Source organism: Sander lucioperca, chromosome 12, assembly GCF_008315115.2.
Source record: "Sander lucioperca isolate FBNREF2018 chromosome 12, SLUC_FBN_1.2, whole genome shotgun sequence".
Taxonomy (NCBI): Eukaryota; Metazoa; Chordata; class Actinopteri; order Perciformes; family Percidae; genus Sander; species Sander lucioperca.
The window spans coordinates 24,797,905-24,817,348 of NC_050184.1; the positions used below are offsets into that span (position 1 = coordinate 24,797,905).

Consider the following 19,444-nt stretch of genomic DNA (forward strand, 5'->3'; position numbering starts at 1 on the left):
TTATTCTCCTCCCAGTTATGAGCTTTAGTATTGATGCTGTGTCACATATTGCAGGCTTGATTGACATGTTTAAGTAAAGTACTGAAAAGGTCAAACTAGATCAACTCCTGTATGTCCATCAGAATAACATTAACTAACCCAGTACAGTATGAGTTTTCCACATGTAAAAGGTAGAGGATTGTGCATAGGCTGAGTAAGACTGAGTGTTATGGTTTTAAATTGACTTACTGTATGTGCTGCACCTGCTTCTCTTCAGTGCAGACAGTGATTGCTCTGAGGGCTTTTCCACTGGAGCCCCATTGTTGTACTTTGCTTTCATGAGTAAACTTACATGTAGAGATGATTACCAGACTCTGTAGTCACCCAGGCCCCCAGAAAAGAATGCATACTGAAAATATCAAGGGTCTGTAGAGATGAGATGTACCATTAATCAGACTCTGCCGGCTAAAGAGATACAGCAAAATGTTATTTTATGCCGTTTTTTTTTTAATTGCAGCTAGGTTTGGAGCCCTCAATTAAAGTAATATGTTGTGTGTCTGCTTTATATTGTATAGTATGTCTTTGAAAGGTAGAGTGTAGAGATCCACTGGACCCCAGAGGTCTTCACGGGGTCCACATGGTTCGGAGGATCAAATCTGGTCGTACCGTGTCCAAATTATACTCAGTCTAATCAGGTAGGGTAGGGTCTGTTTTACTGCCATTGGTCTCAGGTCTGTGTGTTACTGTGTTTACATTTTTTTTCTATTGCTAAACGACAGTGGTCACAACTGAAGCCACCTGTGCAAAACTCTAACCACAGTCTGCATTACCAACAGTCACCTGAACTAAACATTTCACATCACCTGCAAAACTCATTCACAGCAACACAACTCTTCACACATGTCTCAAAACTCTCAGTGCAGCCAAACACTATGAACAATCCTCACTGAGATAACACACACTGTCACTCAGAACACACTGAGAGTAAAAACACTAGCATCAAACACCAATACAGAAATTACAAACTTTCTCATCTTTACAGTTTGAACAATTTGAGTGACTTGACACTACTCAATAGTTTATTTAAGGAAAAGATATAGATTGTATATTATACCAAATTTTACGTAAGGTAAACAAGAAGGAATGAAAATCAAATTTCTTCAATATAGTATTTTGTCTCTAGTCATTTATGGAATTACTGGGGAAAAAAACTAAAGGTACATAACAGTAACAAAGAATAGTGTGACTAATCCTGCCTCTCTCCGGCATCATGTGGCAAGTTTTCTTCATCACATTGGATGTCTGCATCATCTCTAAATACAAAAGAATGTGGTGTTTCCATTGCTTTCACCTCCATTACTTTCTGAAAAACAGTACGAACGCAGTTTTACTATTGTAAATATATAGTGTTTTTCATTTTTTTTTATAGCTGTGTATATAACCTCAGACATCTTACCTGGACATGTTGGTATCTTTGCTCTTTTACCTGTTATTCTCAAATGGTACAGTGTATAATTGTTTCCTTCTTATTTGGTGTTTGTACACAAAAAAAGGCTTTCTGAGCTTTCTCTGTATAAATACCATATATGTTCACTAACTAGTCTAAAACAAGACATCTGCTTAGGCTTTCAGCTAAAATTGTAATCAGCAGTGTTTGATAGGCACCAGACTGAAATCTATTCTGTTTTGAATGTGTGGTTAACAGTTTTGACAGCAGTATGTTAGCATTTGAACAAAGTGCAGTGAATCCACAGTGTTGTGCACGTTGTGGTTAAAGTCATGGGAAAAGTGTGTAGAGTTTTGAAAACTGTGTTCAAGCAATGAAAAACGAACTAGAGTTTGGTCCACATGAACTGTTGCCCGTGCAGACTGTAGTTAGAGTTTTGCACATGTGACTCCAGTTGTGCCCACTGTCGTTTAGCAATCGAAAAAAACTGTAAGTGACTTTACACTAATCAATATTTGCTATAAGAAAAGAGTGAAATGATATTCTTTTCTTTTTATTTGATACCAGTTTTTAGTTACAGTAAACAAGAATGCATGAAAATCCTCAGTTTGCTCACCTACAGTAAAAAAATAAAAAATAAATAAATATATATATATATATATATATATATATATACTGTAAATATATTTTTATTTTGTCTGTAGTAATTTACGTAATTACTGAATATGTTACAAACTAAAGGTACGTAATAGTTCAGATGTTTTACAAGTTTTTATCAACACATTGGATGTCCTCTCTTGCCATGAACCTACATTATCTCTAAATACAAATGACTGTGGTGTTCCCATTGCTTCCACCTCCATTACTTTGTGAAAAACAGTAAGTGTGCAGTTTTACTTGACAAGTAAAGGGGTCGTTTATATAAACCTACAGAGAATAAGCACCTGAATCTGTAGCTCCACTCAGCTTACAGAGCTTTATAGGGTGTTCAGCTCATTGTTTAGCTGTCTGACCCACAACTTTACTGTTTTAGTTCACTCGCACTGCTCAAAGGCTCAAAGCATCCAAGATGATCTTGTTTCAGGGGCTCTTGAATTCTCAGCTACGCCCCTGCTGGGAGGCCTATCCTGTGGATAACTCAGCGCTGGCAGCAGTTGCCTTTGATGTGTGGAAATAGTATATTGATGCATGTACTGTATACATTGTTGAATGAGCTTATCCATGTTTCCTCTGAGGAGAGGAACCCCCTTTGCCAATTCATTCTGAGTGACGAAGGAGGGGTGTATCATTTAAAAAAAGGTTTTCATCAGTGCGTAAAACAGTTTGCGCTTCGCTCCTGGTCAAGGTTTCCAATAAATGCAATGCAGTTTTGATCCACAGTCCGCCCTGCGCAGAGAGAGAGAGAGAGAGAGAGAGAGAGAGAGAGAGAGAGAGAGAGAGAGAGAGAGAGAGAGAGAGAGAGAGAGAGAGAGAGAGCGAGAGAGCGCTCCTCCTCCTCCGTCTCTTCCCACCACTCATCCCGAAAAGCCAACGAAAGACGGTCTTCACGTCGGAGTCCTCTTATATCTCCACTCGCATAATGGAAACGGAATTAAAACGGCTGTGGTACGTCCGTCTCCGTTACTTTTCCGCTTTCACCTCAGCAGTAGCGTTTGTCTAATGTGGCTCTCCTCTTCGCTCAATAACTTCTTCTTTCCTGGTAATTTTTTCCCCCCAGACACGCTTTCAGAAATAACCAAACCTACATCTTGTAATTAAACTGCTCTGGAAGAAGCTCGTGTTTTTTCGGATGGAGAATTTTGAATCGGTGAGTTGAAGAATCGAAGATAAAGCTGTCGATATCAGCTGTATTTAGTTATCAACCTGTTCGACAAAATGAATCGCTTTTGCTTTTTTCCGCGTTGAGGGTAGTGGCCAACTTGTCATAAAGAATTGTCAAAAATGCTTGTTTGGAATCGGGTTACATGCTACTAAATTAAATCGTGAATTTGACTTGAATAATCATCAAATTCTTTCATTAATTTTAAGTAAAACAAATAGGCATATTCTGTTTTGTATCTAGAACTCAACAGGTTTCTAATCTCTTGCTTGTATCTCTCTACAACCTTGTAAATGTGCCTGTTTATACCAAGGAGTTTAACTAACAAAAAAATGTAGGCCTATATACTGTAGACAAATTTATGATGCCGTTGCTTTGCTTTCCTTCAGTTTTTTTTAACTATAACATGCAGTAAACTGTGGTCCTGCTTCTTACCTGTAACCCAATAGACGGACTATGAGAAATATTGCCTTAAAGTAATTATGGGGAAGATGATGCTTATTGGAAATTGCAGTATGTCCCTGTAATCACATTAAAGCATAGGCAACTATATAGCAATATAACTATATCAAATATACTTTATATTGTGCACTGTAAAGGTTTCTCACCTTGAGTGTGATGTTAAATTTGATTTCCATTAAAGATACTTTATTGCTGTCTCAATGAGACTGCCATTTAGGATATGAGTTGTATTGTTCATTTTCGTCTTCATTGTTATGTTCATTCCCCTTATTTACTGGCTCATTTTTTTACGATCCTTATCCTCACATCTGTAACATAAATTTATCTTAAATTCTCATCTCATCTCATTTTTTGCTCTCACTCTCCTGATCAAATCAGCACCCCTGTCCTTAACCATACAAATTCTCTCATTCTCTAGCCTTTTAGAGGGTGAATGAGCAGATGTCAAGCTGGTTGTGAAGGTGCTGGACTTGTTCCCCCCGACGCCCCAAGCCGGACACAGCATGGCGGCAGGAGTAGCGGCATGGCTTCCCTTTGCCCGGGCAGCAGCGATTGGCTGGATGCCTGTTGCCAATTTGCCCATGCCAGTGGCTCCCACTGAGAAGAACAAGCGTCAGGATGAGCTAATCATTCTTAATGTCAGTGGACGGCGCTTTGAGACCTGGAGGAACACGCTAGACCGCTTTCCAGACACCCTGCTGGGGAGCTCAGAGAAGGAGTTCTTCTACAACGAGGAGACCAAAGAGTACTTCTTCGACCGGGACCCTGACGTGTTCCGCAACGTGCTCAACTTCTACCGCACAGGCAAGCTCCACTATCCACGCTATGAGTGCATCTCCTCCTATGAGGAGGAGCTGGCTTTCTTTGGCATCATCTCAGAGATCATCGGTGACTGCTGCTACGAAGAGTTCAAGGATAGGAAGAGGGAGAATGCAGAGCGTCTAATGGATGACCAGGAGGACAACAAGGACGCTAAGCTGCCCAACATGACTTTTAGGGAGACCATGTGGCGGGCTTTCGAGAACCCCCACACTTCCACCATGGCCCTTGTCTTCTACTACGTCACTGGCTTCTTCATTGCTGTCTCTGTCATTACCAATGTGGTGGAGACGGTGCCCTGTGGCTCGTCGCCCAATCAGAAGGAAGTGCCATGTGGTGTACGCTACACCGTGGCCTTTTTCTGCATGGATACGGCCTGTGTCATGATCTTTACCGTGGAGTACCTGATGCGCTTGTTTGCTGCGCCAAGCCGCTACCGCTTCATGAGGTCCGTCATGAGCATCATTGATGTGGTGGCCATCTTGCCTTACTACATCGGCCTGGTGATGACTGACAACGAGGATGTGAGTGGCGCTTTTGTGACACTCCGTGTTTTCCGCGTATTCCGCATCTTTAAGTTCTCCCGTCACTCGCAGGGCCTGCGCATCCTGGGCTACACGCTGAAGAGCTGTGCCTCGGAGCTGGGCTTCCTGCTTTTCTCCCTCACTATGGCCATAATTATCTTTGCTACCGTCATGTTCTACGCAGAAAAGGGTTCAAGCTCCAGCAAATTCACCAGCATCCCAGCCTCCTTCTGGTACACCATCGTTACTATGACAACGCTCGGGTAAGAGCAGAGCAGACACCTCTTTTATCTGGTTGCAAGTTGTGTGTGTGTGTGTGCGCGCAAGTGAATGTTTGTGTATGCAAATTTGTAAGTGTGTACATGTGTATTTGCAGTTGGGTCTGTAATGTGTGAGTAAATGTTTGATTATGATTGGACTTCAAATCTGTGTCTGACTGTGTGGCCCAAAAACCTAAAACTGCCTCAGAAGTCAGTGCCACTCTTTCCAAGACATCCTTTCCAAACTTTATGCATAATCATAAGAGACTACAGAAAGTTTGCACTTTTCAGTTGTCTGTGTTTTAATAACTGACGGTATTCTTCAGGGGGAAAAGTGGCCATCAAGATATTCTCTTCCAGTGATGGCCATGCCAATGCATGTCCTTTACACATCACCGATACGAGGGAGAGAGATGTAGGAGAAAGTTGAAGGCCTCTTAGTGAAACAATAACATAGAAAACGGAGATTATACCATTACTTTCCTCTCCAACGTGCACTGTGGTTATCAGAACTGAAACAGTGACTTCACATGAGAGCCCTCCTCCTTCTTCACTCACTCTTTGTGAGTTACTCTAGTTGCTGGCCTTGAAAATGAAGTGCCTCTTGGTACTAAAGCTCTGATGCAGAATATCAAAATGCTGCTCTCCATTTTAGGAGGCAAGTGGTTCAGTTATTTGTTTTTGGGGACTGAGGCAGAAATAATTATTATTGTTAACACAGTTTTTAAAGGCAAAATTGTTAAAGGCATCATTATTCACTGAATGCCTAATTACCCTGTAGCCCAGGTCTGTTGTCATTGTTTGTTTTTTACAGTCTCATGAATCGGCTTTGATTGAGTTTTACAAGATAAACATGAGGAACATGTTGATGTTTTATCTACCAACCTGTTTTTCTTCATTTTATGTAAACATATATTTCCACCAGTTGTTTTATGGCATACATAAATCACACACACATCATAAATTTTACACTGCACACACACACACACACACACACACACACACACACACACACACTTCTGTGATGCGGCACTATTAGGCCTAATGGTAATATGTTTCATGAGCGTCCCCTGTTGTGGATGTGTGAGTCAGACTGAGAGGCTGACAAATTGCAGCATCCTGCTAAATGTCAGAGTCATGGAGGCCATAAATGGCTCTGAGCTCATTGCTGTGACACAGTTGGCACCCTGTCTTTTTGCCCTGCCATTCACAACCTGCCCAGAAGATCTGGTGTTGAGCTGATGTTTGATTCTGGATCGGTTGTTTGGTGTTTGTGGACATATTATTAGGAACTGAATTGTGGAAATTGGCATGGCATTCTCTGCTGTTTTCTGTTAATTTTGTGAACATGCAGCAGTTTGCTTCGCTGCCCATGCTAACCTGTAGTCTCTCTGTGAGACCTGAGACTAAACTGTTTTCCTGTTGAGTTTACAGTAGGATTGCGGAAGAGGAGGAGTTGTGTGCATGTGTAAGTATTTAGTAGTTTGTGTATTAAGAGAAGGGTAGTTGTTTAGCTCGGCCTCATCAACAAACAAGGGGCCAGAAGTGGGTGTCGGAGTGACTAATGACGTGGTCCACTGCATCTGCTGACTAATGACATTCTGGTCTCTGCTTTTGAATAACATCATAAATACGCACAAACTAACCATACACACACAGACAATATTTGGATTTGTGCATGTATAAACTAACCCAAATGTAAAATATCTGTGTTTTTGCATTTGTGTGCATGTTAAGACCCTGTATGTGGATTTTCCTTGAGATGGTGTGAGCATGTTTCACAGCGTCTTCCAGTAAATGTGATTTCAGATGGACAAAGTTTTCCCACTTTTTCGTTCTCCAACTAATTGGAATCTGTGGATATATATCTTGACTGTCTGCCGTGCAACCATTTATACTCATCTGACTAAACAAGATGAAAGCCATTTCCCACAGACAATGTTTTCCTTGATTTCTTGTCTTCCTATCTAGGTGCCTCAGGGTTAAGTGTTAGACTTTGTTTTCCCTGTGGAGATACTCATATCATCTGCACTCATGTTTAATTTACTGCTAACTTGTGAGCTTTAGCCCTGGTGTTTGCGCTGCAAAATACTGTTTGTGTGTGTTTTGATGTTTTTGTGTCCATATGTGCGAATGTGAGATTTTGTGTTTACATGCACACACGTGCTCATTGGCACTATGACACACATCAAAAAGGGTGCCTTATCTGTGCCACATACATGCTGCCTTGCCCGCTGTGGCTTTTTGAGTGTTTTGTTTATCTGACGATAATCCGGCCTCAGTCAGAATCAATAATCCCCCTTCAACAATGGGCAATGAAATACCAGGTAAATAACTTGAAGTGTAGCTCTCCTCTTTCTTCCTGAAAGTGGACGTTGCTTAAATGACAACAGCATGTCATTGGAGAAGGGAAATGGAGAGGAGAGAAAGAAAATTAAGGATGGCGAAAAAGACACAGTTGTGGATCTATTTATTGCATCTGACTTTTTAGTTATATTTGCAGCATTTTGGTTCTGGCTTTGGTACAAACGAGAAGTCTAAAATCTTCAAAGGCAGACCCTAGAGGCCGCTCCTTATGACCAACTGGACAAAAAGAGGTTTAACAGCCAAGCAAGTTAGCAAGCCACCAACCAACACTGCCGCTCTTTGAGCCCTGTGCTCACTCTATAGTAGAGCTAAAAAGCTTAGCTCAAATCCAGCAAATGAGGGGCAGGCAGGCACACAGTGGTGAGGCTTTAGTTAAATCGCACACATTCAGGCAAAAGGACCTTTGTGGGATTTTGTTCCCTAGGTTGTTAAACAAATTGATTTTGACCTTTGAGTGATAACAACGTTGAGCATTTGTCATATTCGGTTGAACCTGTATTGTAAACTGCTGTGTGGCTGGGGAGGAGGCAGAGAGGGTGTTTGTGAGAGAGATGCAGCAACTATTAAACCTCAGCTTTTCATTACAGGTCCATCTAGACTCATGTCTTTATTCACACCGTGAAAGAGACAGAAAAAAATAATAAAAAGAAATGTCTTAATTGTTCAAGTGTGATCCCAGTTTGGCAGTTAAGTTTGTAATGGTTACTAACAAGACTTTTAGTCTTTTGTTTTTATTACGTTTATTCATCATTATCTGTTTAGATGATTTTTTAGTTTAGCACTAAAGTCTCAAATGTTTTCACAGTTGAACCTCTAAACTTGAACCTCTCGCTGTAGCAAATGTTCAGTACGCTATCGATAATAAAAATGGATAAAGGCAATTCAAAAATTCAAGAGCTTTATCTTTACATATATTTTTTTTATCTTTACCAATGAGTCACAGTCAGTCGAATGTATTGTTTGGAATTACCTAACCTAATTACCTTTTCACAATGACATTATGCTCATTAAAATGCTAATTCAGCACATAGGAGTGCGATACTCCTCTACAGTACCTGCATCTTATCAAATGTTTTCACTGACTGCACCACTTGAGAAATGAATTTTCTCCATATAGGTAATTGGCCGAGCCTCATCTAATTAATATTAATTAGAAATACATTGGTCATTTTTTGTCTATTTACCTATGAATTTCACTTCTTAAAAAGCCTCTGTGCTGATTGTCAATGCCTTGCTCTGGAGCAGCTTACCGCAATACCTCTCTCAGTGTTCTATAATTGTACAGGCCATGCCAGAATTGTTTTTTTTTAATGCCAAAATAACTGGATTGACGACGGTTCATTTACCGGCTAGTTCTGGCACTGCCGGTAGTTCTGCCAGATGTCCCTCGCTTTCCGCTTTCTTTGTCTTAACTTTAATCTCCGGTCGCTTTGAGGAACCTCTGAGCAACGTTACATGCTGAAAATGGCAAGTTTTTAAGTACATTTGGATTGTGCTACAAGGCAGCTGTTTGCTGTTTTGTTTGGTTTGTTGGAATGATTGTAAAGATTTACAAAGAATATGTTTACGGCATTTACTCTTACTGGGACGTTTTGGGGATTCGCTATGGACAAAATACACACAGTGATACACTGGTAAGAGCAATGAACCATGTATCCAGCTAATTTATATAGCTCACTATTGACCTAATTTCCCTGCATAGCTTGCTAGCCACTAAGGTTGTAAGGTTTTCAAAATTCACGGTTCAGTATGTACAAAGGTTTTTGGGGTTACGGATCAGAAAAATATAAACATTCAACAGTGGCTCATTGGCCATTATTCTTAAACTTGCACTCCAGAATTTCTGTTCCACGTGTGTGAGTAATAGACGGATTATTTCTCGTATTACAAACTGAACGTCCTGTACCAAACTGTTTTAGACTTTATATTTTTATTTGTTGTCTTGTAGTCAATTTACAAGGCTGTAAACTGTTTAATACTGTAAATAGTATATTAAAAACTAACTAGATCAGTGCTTTCTTAAAATGCACTCTATTACACATAACAAAACATATCAGCTGTTCTCTATGCATCTAGTCATCTTTGCAGAATGATTAGGCTGTTCCATTTGATGAAGTACTGATGATAGTGAGAGTGTTTGGTTGTGTTGTAGTCATAAGCATAACCAAGCCTGAGTGTGACTAGTATCCTTATCAAAGACGAGCTTCTTTTGATCACTGCTTCTCCGAGATCAACGCACTGCTCTCTGTCTCCCAGACAACCACACAAGACCTTTCACGTACACTGTTGGTTGCTGTGATGCAAGGGTTGCGTGCATGTAGAAAACGTATGTGGGGGGTGTCTACACTTTGGGTGCATGTGCCTGCTCGTATTCACTCGTGCTCATAAATGTGCGTGTGTGGCCTTCTTTGTGTGCATGTGATTTCACCCTCTTTCACAACTCATTGTCACCGAGCTCTGATTTATAGAGCATTTATTCTGGAGCCAACAGCTTGTGAAAAACAATGGTCAATGCAGATGAGCGAATATAGATTTGAGCAGTAGAGAGAAATGTGGCAGCCATTGTTAGTGCTACTAATTAGAATGGGTGATGAGGGTATGATTCAAAGATAGCACCTAAATGTGATGTCACTGACCCCTTATCTTAGATTCATGAGAGCAGTTAAGGAAGTCATTTGTCCATGGTGATTTAGGTCCAGGTCTGTTCGTAACCTTTTTCTTTTTTAAGGTCAGGATATTTTGGTGAGCTGACCTGCACTTTAATCAATTAATAAGACTTATTTGGAGTTTGCATAATGACATGAGTGCATGACACACATAGAGTACACTGCAGTGTCATTCATCTATAATCAGTGTTCATGTCTACTATAAATGCACTCATGTAAGAAATGTGAGATTAGCACATTCAGCTTTCTGTTTGAACTACTTTTACAGTCAGAGCACCAGACACTATTTTCCATAGAGACTTACAGTACTCGGTATTCATAAGTTAGACAACACCATCATCTGCAAGTTAAGTCAGACAGTGATTAGCTGACCAGTGCTTGAGAGGTAATAAAGAGTGTAACAATGTGTGCTGAACTGACCAGCATAACTCAGCATAGATTTGAGTTTAATAAGCACATAGCAGCCAGTCATCCTTCTTTACTGTTAAATCATTTTCTGTCTGTAGAAAATACACAACAGCAAACTGATGCTGTACATTTGGGGACCAACTTAGAGCAGCAAAACCTACTTCTTTACACAACATGTAAAACAAAGCATTGAGCAGGTAATTCCCCCTAGCTCTCCATTTATACATGGCATTAACATGCAATCTGTATCTGGATGTCCTATCTAGATAAGACAAAAACAAAAATGTATATAAATGCAAAGGCCTGTGGATTAGATGTCATGTCCAGATACAGATCACATATTAATATCAGGTGGAAAGGGGGCCTAGATCACGCCATGCAACAAAGATGCAATTTATACCAGAACATCCTTTTTAGAGCAGAGGTCATATCAGGAAAATGTTTCATTACATATTATTGATTGTCAAATTATATACTGGAGCCTACTGCATATCAGAGGACCTCATGGACAGAAAGACATGGCTCAAAGATTTCACTTCCTGACAATATTGTCCAAAGGTAGTGTCATTTTGTCAGCTATTTTTTGATTTAGTCTTAGTCCTAAATAGGGTTGAATACCGACACCCGGTGCTAATACGCCACCGCTGCCTTAACAACCGATATCTACCGGACCGAATAGTAACACGGATTTCGGTGCCTCATTTCAGTGCTACTGAAATGCCAGCTCTGCCCTCTGACACTCCGAAATGGATGTTAGAGTCAACAGAAGCATCGCTGCATGTGACGATAGTTAACATAATACTTGGCAGCAGGTAACGTTAGCCTACCATTAGCTAGCAGCTGGATTAAACACGGTTAAAATGCTGACAGCTAACGTTAAACAGTGTGACTGTATTTCACTGTAGAGCAGGAGTCTTCAACGTTTTTTAAGCCAAGGACCCCTTAACTGAAAGAGAGATGGAGCAGGGACCCCCTATTACATATATTGTATAAAATTAAGTTACGTATTAAACTGAGCCTACAATAACGTGTAGGGCGGCCTAAAGCCTTTATACATACCTTTTTTGCATCGCATACTAAGCTATTAACATCAAAGTTGTTGGCATGATTTTATAAATCATGTTTTATTGTTAAACATACATGTGGCACAGTGAATGCTCAGGATGAAAGTGTATCTGTGGATGGCTATCTTAGTGACTACCTATAGGTCACTAAGCAGTGGGGATTTATATTTGCTAATAATATGTTGGATTCATGTTAAGACTTTAATTTTTGAATTTTTTTTTAAAAATTAACAATAATTTGGCGGCCCCCCTGCATTGACTCTGAGGACCCCCTAGGGGTCCTGGAGCCCCTGTTGAAGATCCCTGCTGTAGAGGATTCCAACACCGAGACATAACGGTCCGCAGCTGCCGTTGTCGGAAAAACAACACATACTTGAAACTCGCCTCGCCAGCCTCGTGGTACATTCAAAGTTATTGTAAAATACCCTTTTTCCATCTAGTGGTTGTTTTTGTTGTATACCAGCAATTTACTGGTGAAATAAGTTATTGTTATTACATTTTTAATAAATAATTTCATTTTGACCATATGGCCTTAGCAATAAACAAGCCATTCTTAAATGTCACCGACTGTCGTTTTGTGCTCCTTTTTTCTTTTTTAAATATTATATTATATATATATATATATATATTATATTTATATTTTAAATATTTAAAAATCTTTTTAAAAGTATCGGTTCAGGCACTGTATCGTTTTAGCACCAGTATCGTAAAAGACAAACGATACCCAACCGTAGTCCTAAGTCAAATGGCCCTTGTTAGTTTTTTTAGTCAACCTCTCCCTGTTTTATTTTAGTCAAGTTTTAGTCGTATCTTAGTCAAAGAAAACCGTAACTATTTTAGTTTAGTTTTAGGAAATGAAAACTGTTGCATTTTAGTCAATCTATTCTAGCCAAATCTAATAATCTTGTCATTTAGTCAAACTTATTTTTTGTAAGATTTGATCTTATCATTATCTGATGAAAAACACAGGTTAAATTATTAAGAAAGCATATTTGCAAAAAGTGTCTGGTCTAGTGGTCTGATGGTATCAATTTAATGACATGGAACATGTTCTAATTTGCATATTTATTTTGAAACATGATTCAACAACTGGCCTGGCCCAATTTTCTCTTTAAAACTATTATAAAACGATGAGAGCTGTACCTCAATTTCTTTGTGCTGAGCCTCAATGCATCTCTTCATCTTTGTGGTATTCTTACCAGCTTTTTTATGGCCACATTGCTTTTTTTTTTTTTTTCTTTTAGTTTTTTTTTTCTCAGCCTCATTAAAACGAAATTGGGCCTGTTACTTTCTCCCAAGGCTAGTTGTTGTCATTTTTAAGTTTAACTTAACTAAGTAAGTTAGTCCGAATCCCTTTGACTGTGTTCATTGTGTGTTGCCGGTGTAGTCCTGATATGGTGTGCACAGCACAAGAAATAGAACTGTTCCATTGGAGAAAAAAAGTCTGTAATATTTTGTCTCCTCTTTTTCTGCGGACGGCGCGCATGGTCGCAGCAAACAGTCTGGTCTTTCATACTGATTGAAAGAGCGGACTTATTCTCTCCTGTAGCCAATCATTGCGACGCGGTGTATGCGACCGCGTCGGCATCGTTACAAAGTCTTGGAGGTGCGCGGCTCGGCGATCAGACCCTCCGCAGTCGCCCATGCCGCGTTTGCGGCATATCTCCGTCCGCACTGCACTGGCCGCGCCGAACGCGCTGAACGCAAGAAGCACGAAACAGCGTTTAGTCATGCAAGTTGTTGATGAACATATTTACTAATAGTTTTTATTTAAATGAACCTAGTCCAGTGTCTTTCTCTGTGGTTTGTAGGCTTGCACCGTCTTGTTTTTTGTATTTCACCAGTGCTTTTCTTGTTTTTCTTTTCTGGCAAACAGCCAATAAAAGCTATGGTACAAAAGGCATTTGGAAACTGTAAATAACAGTTAAGAGACTGGAAAGGCTTTGTAACTTAATTTTAATATACCAGGACTTGAGGTCATGAATTATGGATTAATTACTTCTCCACCCTGACAGTGGTGGGTGGAAGCCAACATTACAGAACAGAAATCCAAATTCATAATAAATAGTGGACATAAGAGTTTATCCACTTTTTTCCTTTGGAGAATAAAAGCCACATTAGCATTTAACATCTTTGTCCTCTCTCACTTGCTGTAAAGTGAAATCAGAGGGAGTGTGAGTGTATTAAAAAGCTTCAGTAACATCTAGAGTCTCTTTTGGCTTCAACATGGTTTTTATACAACACTGACCTCCAGCTGAACTCACTAATTCTTTATGATGGAGATACGTTAACACACATAAGCACAAAGGCATATCTGAAAAAGTGAATCTCAACTTTGACCTCCCAGCTGTTACTTTCCCTCAGTTTGTCTTTCCTCAACCTCCCTCTCCTCTACTTCAGTCTTCCTTCCAGAGAGGGCCCACTGACCCCTATTCCCCTTTTCCACCACTACTAAAGAAAAAGCAATAGAAAAGAGGTCACACAATAGAAACGTCAGTCCATGTTCACCCTCTTACCTTAGTGTCTTCTTGACAGTCTGATGAAATTTGGTGCAGACATTTTTTGTCTCCAGATGGTAAATCTAATGAATTGATGTATGTCAGCTTTGGCCATACTTTGATATTAAAGCTAATAGTGGTGCAGCAATACGGACAAATCTTTAAGCCATACTGTACATTTTCTGAAAATACAGTTGAGAAACAAAAACAAATAGAATGATTCAATCTTCTTCTTTTTATTTATAACACTGAAATATGTTAAAGATATTATATCACTAATTCTTCTATTTAACATATGACAATATTATGATACCCAAATCCCAACCCATATTGAATATTGTAACACAATATTGATATTCTAGCTCTAACATGTATGCCAGAAGCATTCAGCTCAAAACACAGCTACTGTAGAGTTAAGTCTAAGATGTTTTATTTTGCCCCACTAGTAGTATGGATCTAAGAATACCATAGTTTTCTTCTTTCATCCATCTCTGTTGATGAATGATACATTACAGACTAACAGGGCTGCATGGAGACTTGTATTTTTCTTTCTCTTTGATTTTCCTCCCTGATTCACTACCTCTAACCCTTTCAACTTTCTTTTTTTATTTTCTTCTGAACTTATGTGTCCTGACACTGTATGTGTGCATGTTTGTGTACATGCCTGTGTTAATGTAATGTTCTCAAGTATTTGGTGTGTTACAGTATGTTTACATATTTACCGTATTGGTAAATATGTATTATTAATAATTCTAATAAAAACACATTGAATAAAACAAGGTAGGCTGTTGTTTTTAAATCTTTTAAATAAAATAATATTTTCATTATCTTTTTAGATGAAAGTGTCACATTTAAATTAATGGTAAATATTTCCAGGGCCTTCGGCTGAATGACTGCTCTGGTAATGGGCATCCCATCATTATGTTTTTCTGTCACGTAATCGCACACTCTCCTGTCAATCTCTTGGAAGCAGCCGCTTTGAGGACCACGGTAAGATTTCTGTCTGTTTCCGTTTTCAGACGGTGTAACATCTCCTTGACAATGCCTTGTTGTACTTCCGTTCTACTTCCGACTTCCAGGCTTTATGTAGCTGGATATATCATTTGTTTTGTCTATGTATGAATGTGGATAACGTTAGTGATATTGAGATGCTTGCTGCAGTTACACTTCTAGTGTTGAATCGGCGAGTCGCGGCTTTGTTCTAACGCAGCTGGGCTCTCTCTCTCTTCAGTCACTCTCTAACTCATAGCACAATTTGAAATGGGTATGTACCCTGTTTGGTGGTGTTTGCTGTTGAATGCTCTTAAGTAAGAGCTTACTAAGTATAACAAAAATGACACAAGCCCAAAGACTAGACAGTAGGGCTGCACGATATTGGAAAAAACTGACATTGCAAAAAAAATTCCCCTACGATATTTATTGCGATATAAAATAAAAAGACAAATTTTTACAAGATGACATAAATAGCTCTATTTGGAAATAATACATTATTCTTGACTTCTGAGGTGATTTTGTAGGGGAGTGCATCTGCATAGAAAATTCAAATTAAAAACAGGAACTTTTCTTATGTGAACCATTCTTTGTTGAACTTTAATACTTTAAAACACCAAGGCAAGTAAGCACTGTGCCTACTCTTCTGAAGTGATTTTGGAGAAGGGAAAGTAGGTAGTTAAATACACTGATTGACTTACATGACACCATTGTATTCATATTAATCCAGGCTAAAGTATATGTTAATAATAATGCATGCATGTTGCTTCCTCTAAATGTCAGGTTGTGGTCGACTAACGGGGCCTGCTTTGTTTGTTTGATAAATTGATCAACATAGATTGTGATTGGTGGTTGGCTGTGCATGCAGAGCCTGCATGTCACGCACTAGCAACAAACTGTGCATCTATGATCACATAAGTCAGTGTAAATTACGTTATATCAGACACAGACTTCTGTTGTAGATTACAGTTACAATTCCAGCTTCGCGGCTATGGACCGTAACGTTAGTTGGGACAGACCCCTTGATTCTTAAGGCTAACTATATTAGCTTTAGCCTGGCTGGTAGCAGTTTTCTGGCAACTCTGCTGTGAAAAATGTCTGGGAGACGTCGTGATAACGTTGCTTTAGTCAGTTGATTTATTTCGTCTTTGTTACAAACGTAAAACACTGATTACTGTAGGTTCACTAGCAATGGAAAAGCATCTGCATCACTGCATCTTCGGCTTACAGTACTTTTCTACACACAGGAGAGCCTCACTTGCCATAACAAATCCCATCGGACTAACGTTACGTCACATATACATGTTGCCCACATGGCCACCTGTCATAAAGGGAAAGGGTCGGCCGGTAACGGTCATGTAAAAGGAGAACGGTGAAAGTTTTCTTTTCTATCAAGCTGCAAAAAAGTTGTACTGTTAACATCGCACGTCATGCGATGTTACTATTGCACATGCGCACATCGCGATGTAGACAATGAAACAAAATATTGTGCAGCCCTACTAGACAGTCAAATTTAGACTAAAACTATACATTCTATCAGCATCAGTTGTTTGAATCAAGAAGTAATTTTTTTTTATAGATTATTCTTCTGTAATTGTGATTTTGACAGTATTTAATGCAAACGCTGGACACTTATTTATATAAATGGTAAATTTTGACCTGATGATCAAAATCAGAGAATTACCAAATATACTACAATTCAATCTGAGGGGGACATAAATGTGTGGTCCAAATTCCATGGCAATCCATCCAACAGCTGTCAAGATATTTCATTCAAAACCACAGATGTCATCCTCATGATAGTGCTAGAGAAAAAGTCAGTAGGATTCATTCTCTGGGGATCATGAAGGTCAGTGCAAAATGTCATGGCAATCCATCCCATAGTTGGGACTAAAGGGGTGCTGCTAGCATGGCTAAAACTACTTCTTGGCCATTTCAATCAGGAGAGACATCGTTGCAAATATGCAGAGGTTTATTTGTACATATGCATAATATGAAATGTACAGAGTCTTTGGAGATTAGACTCCATCGTTATAAAAATATTTTTTAAAGGGATAGAGAAGCCATGAGTAAGGCATATCCCCCTCACCTAGACACTGGTGGTGGTGGTGAAGGAGCCCAAAGACCAGACTGAAGGAACCGACGGGAGCGGTCTGCCGGAGGAGGACCCAGGATGCCGTGGGTGACGATGACTGGAGATGGAAGGGGAGGAGGAGGGTTGCACGCTTTGCCTGAAATGACAACTGATAGCAGCAGAGAGAAGAACAGAATTAAAGCAGGGATGCTATGATTTTAGTCATATTTGGTTGGGAGGCAGTACCATTACATTTATCTTCCCTTGATTACAATAGCTCCTGAAAGAAATGTCCATTTTTGTAGCAGGTGAAAATTGGTTCAAGAAGCTCAAAAACATCTGCAAAGAATCCGTTACCTCTATATCAGGAATAAATAAAACCAGATTAAACGTCAAAAAGAAGGAATGTACTAGCTAGTAGAGCTGTTACCTGCTGCTTGTGTTTTGTGTTTGAGGTCACACAAGTCAATACTGCACCCCAGCTGACCTTGCAAAATCTGCCACTGAAATGATTCTTTTCGGCTCCAGTTGCACGCTCAGCCCCCCCTGCTTTGTTGTTGGTATGTATTTTCCCCTTTAAATGCAGAGATCTGGATGGTAGCCCATTTTTTAAAAAAGAGATATTGAGCGCCAAGCCTTTCAAGCTTTTGCAAAATGCATTTACCTGGCCACCTGTCAGACAAGAGGGGAGTTTGTTGCAGCCAATGTGACTATGAAGGGTAATTTACAGGGAGGGTCTTTCAGTGAGGTACTTCAATCATGTGCTTTGTTTTGCAACCCCCTTTTTCATCATTGACGTGCCAAGCATGCAAATGCTGCCCTGTCATAGGACAGTGTGTCCTGACTGCCTTCTTTGCAACTAACTGGGCAAAAGTGATTGGAGTGATGCTCAAGGTGTTTAAGCAAACAAACAAAAAACAGTACGTCAGATGTGTAACCATTTAATTATAGAAACTCTCTCTCTCTCTCTCTCTCTCTCTCTCTCTCTCTCTCTCTCTCTCTCTCTCTCTCTCTCTGTCTGTCACAGCTGATTGCCTTCACCTATAGTCCTTTCAAGCCCACTAGACTTTGTGCCCACTCCTCCAATTCAATTACCAGCAGCCTCTCAGTGAGAAGCTTGGAAATGAGACGGTGATTATCAGTTTCCAGGGTTTTTACCAGCCTCCTGAACTGATGGCTGCTGCCCACTGAGTGGGTCTAAAGATACATGGCGAAACCCAACCCTGAACCTTCTTATCAATTCCTGCAGCATTCATACTTTTATTTGTGACATAACAGGGATGGATTTGTCTGTGCAAACATATAAAGGCTCACTTCACATGTTTTTTTGCCAATTTTAGTCATGTGGTGTGGTGTGGCTCCAGGGATGCCAGTGTCAGTCTGTCGGTTGGTCAGTCAGTTGTCCGCCACTTGTTAGTGGTTTCAAATAGTGATTTACCCTGTGCCCCGAAAGCTAGCGTTAGCAGCTAACCCCCAGTTTGCGGTAGATTGTTTCAAGCTAGAGACACATTCAATTAGCATGAAAACAGATCCCAGAGAACGTTCGACTCGGTACACATATGTTATTAACCCCTAGGTTCGTTTTGCGCCAGGAATTGTCCTTTTAAGAGCATGCGCCTAGCAAATCCGCCATTATAATAGCAATCCGCCATGGAACAAGCGCGCCTGGTTTTAAAGGGAATGTGAGATAACGCTCTGATTGGTTTATTGCACGTTACGCCCAAACCACACCTATGAGTAATGTAGCTACTTCAGACCAACCCATTTTAGATTTGCGTCGGGTGCAAGAGTCATTTATCCCGCCGGTATAATAGCAACAGCGCCCGAGATCCGCCCACAAAGCTACTTGCATTTCAGATCGTTAAAATAGGGTTCTAAGTGAGGTCCTTTAGCTGCAACTGCAGTTCAGAATATGCTTCCTGTGAAAATTGAGAAAACAATGCAAACAAGGTCCTGAATATACACCAGAATCCCTCAGTAATTACTAAAACAATACACATTTACAGTAAACATGATTAAATTTGATAGTGGATAGGAATAGTTATTTAATTTTAATAAAAAAAGATT

The 19,444-nt window shown here is 39.8% G+C and overlaps 1 protein-coding gene across 5 annotated transcripts in view; it reads left to right on the plus strand.

Moving 5' to 3' along the window:
• The first annotated feature begins 2,890 nt into the window (after nt 1-2,890).
• Nucleotides 2,891-19,444, plus strand: part of kcnd3 (potassium voltage-gated channel, Shal-related subfamily, member 3) — a 110,087-nt gene continuing 93,533 nt past the window's right edge. The window contains exons 1-3 of one of the 5 annotated variants that reach the window (XM_031316459.2): nt 2,891-3,031; nt 3,144-3,233; nt 4,126-5,313. In XM_031316459.2, the coding sequence (XP_031172319.1) occupies nt 4,211-5,313 (1,103 nt within the window). In that variant the 5' untranslated portion in view covers nt 2,891-3,031; nt 3,144-3,233; nt 4,126-4,210. Of the gene's footprint in view, nt 3,234-4,125; nt 5,314-19,444 lie in introns of all 5 variants that reach the window. The other 4 variants (XM_031316455.2, XM_031316456.2, XM_036008567.1 and 1 more) reach the window with 4 other exon arrangements.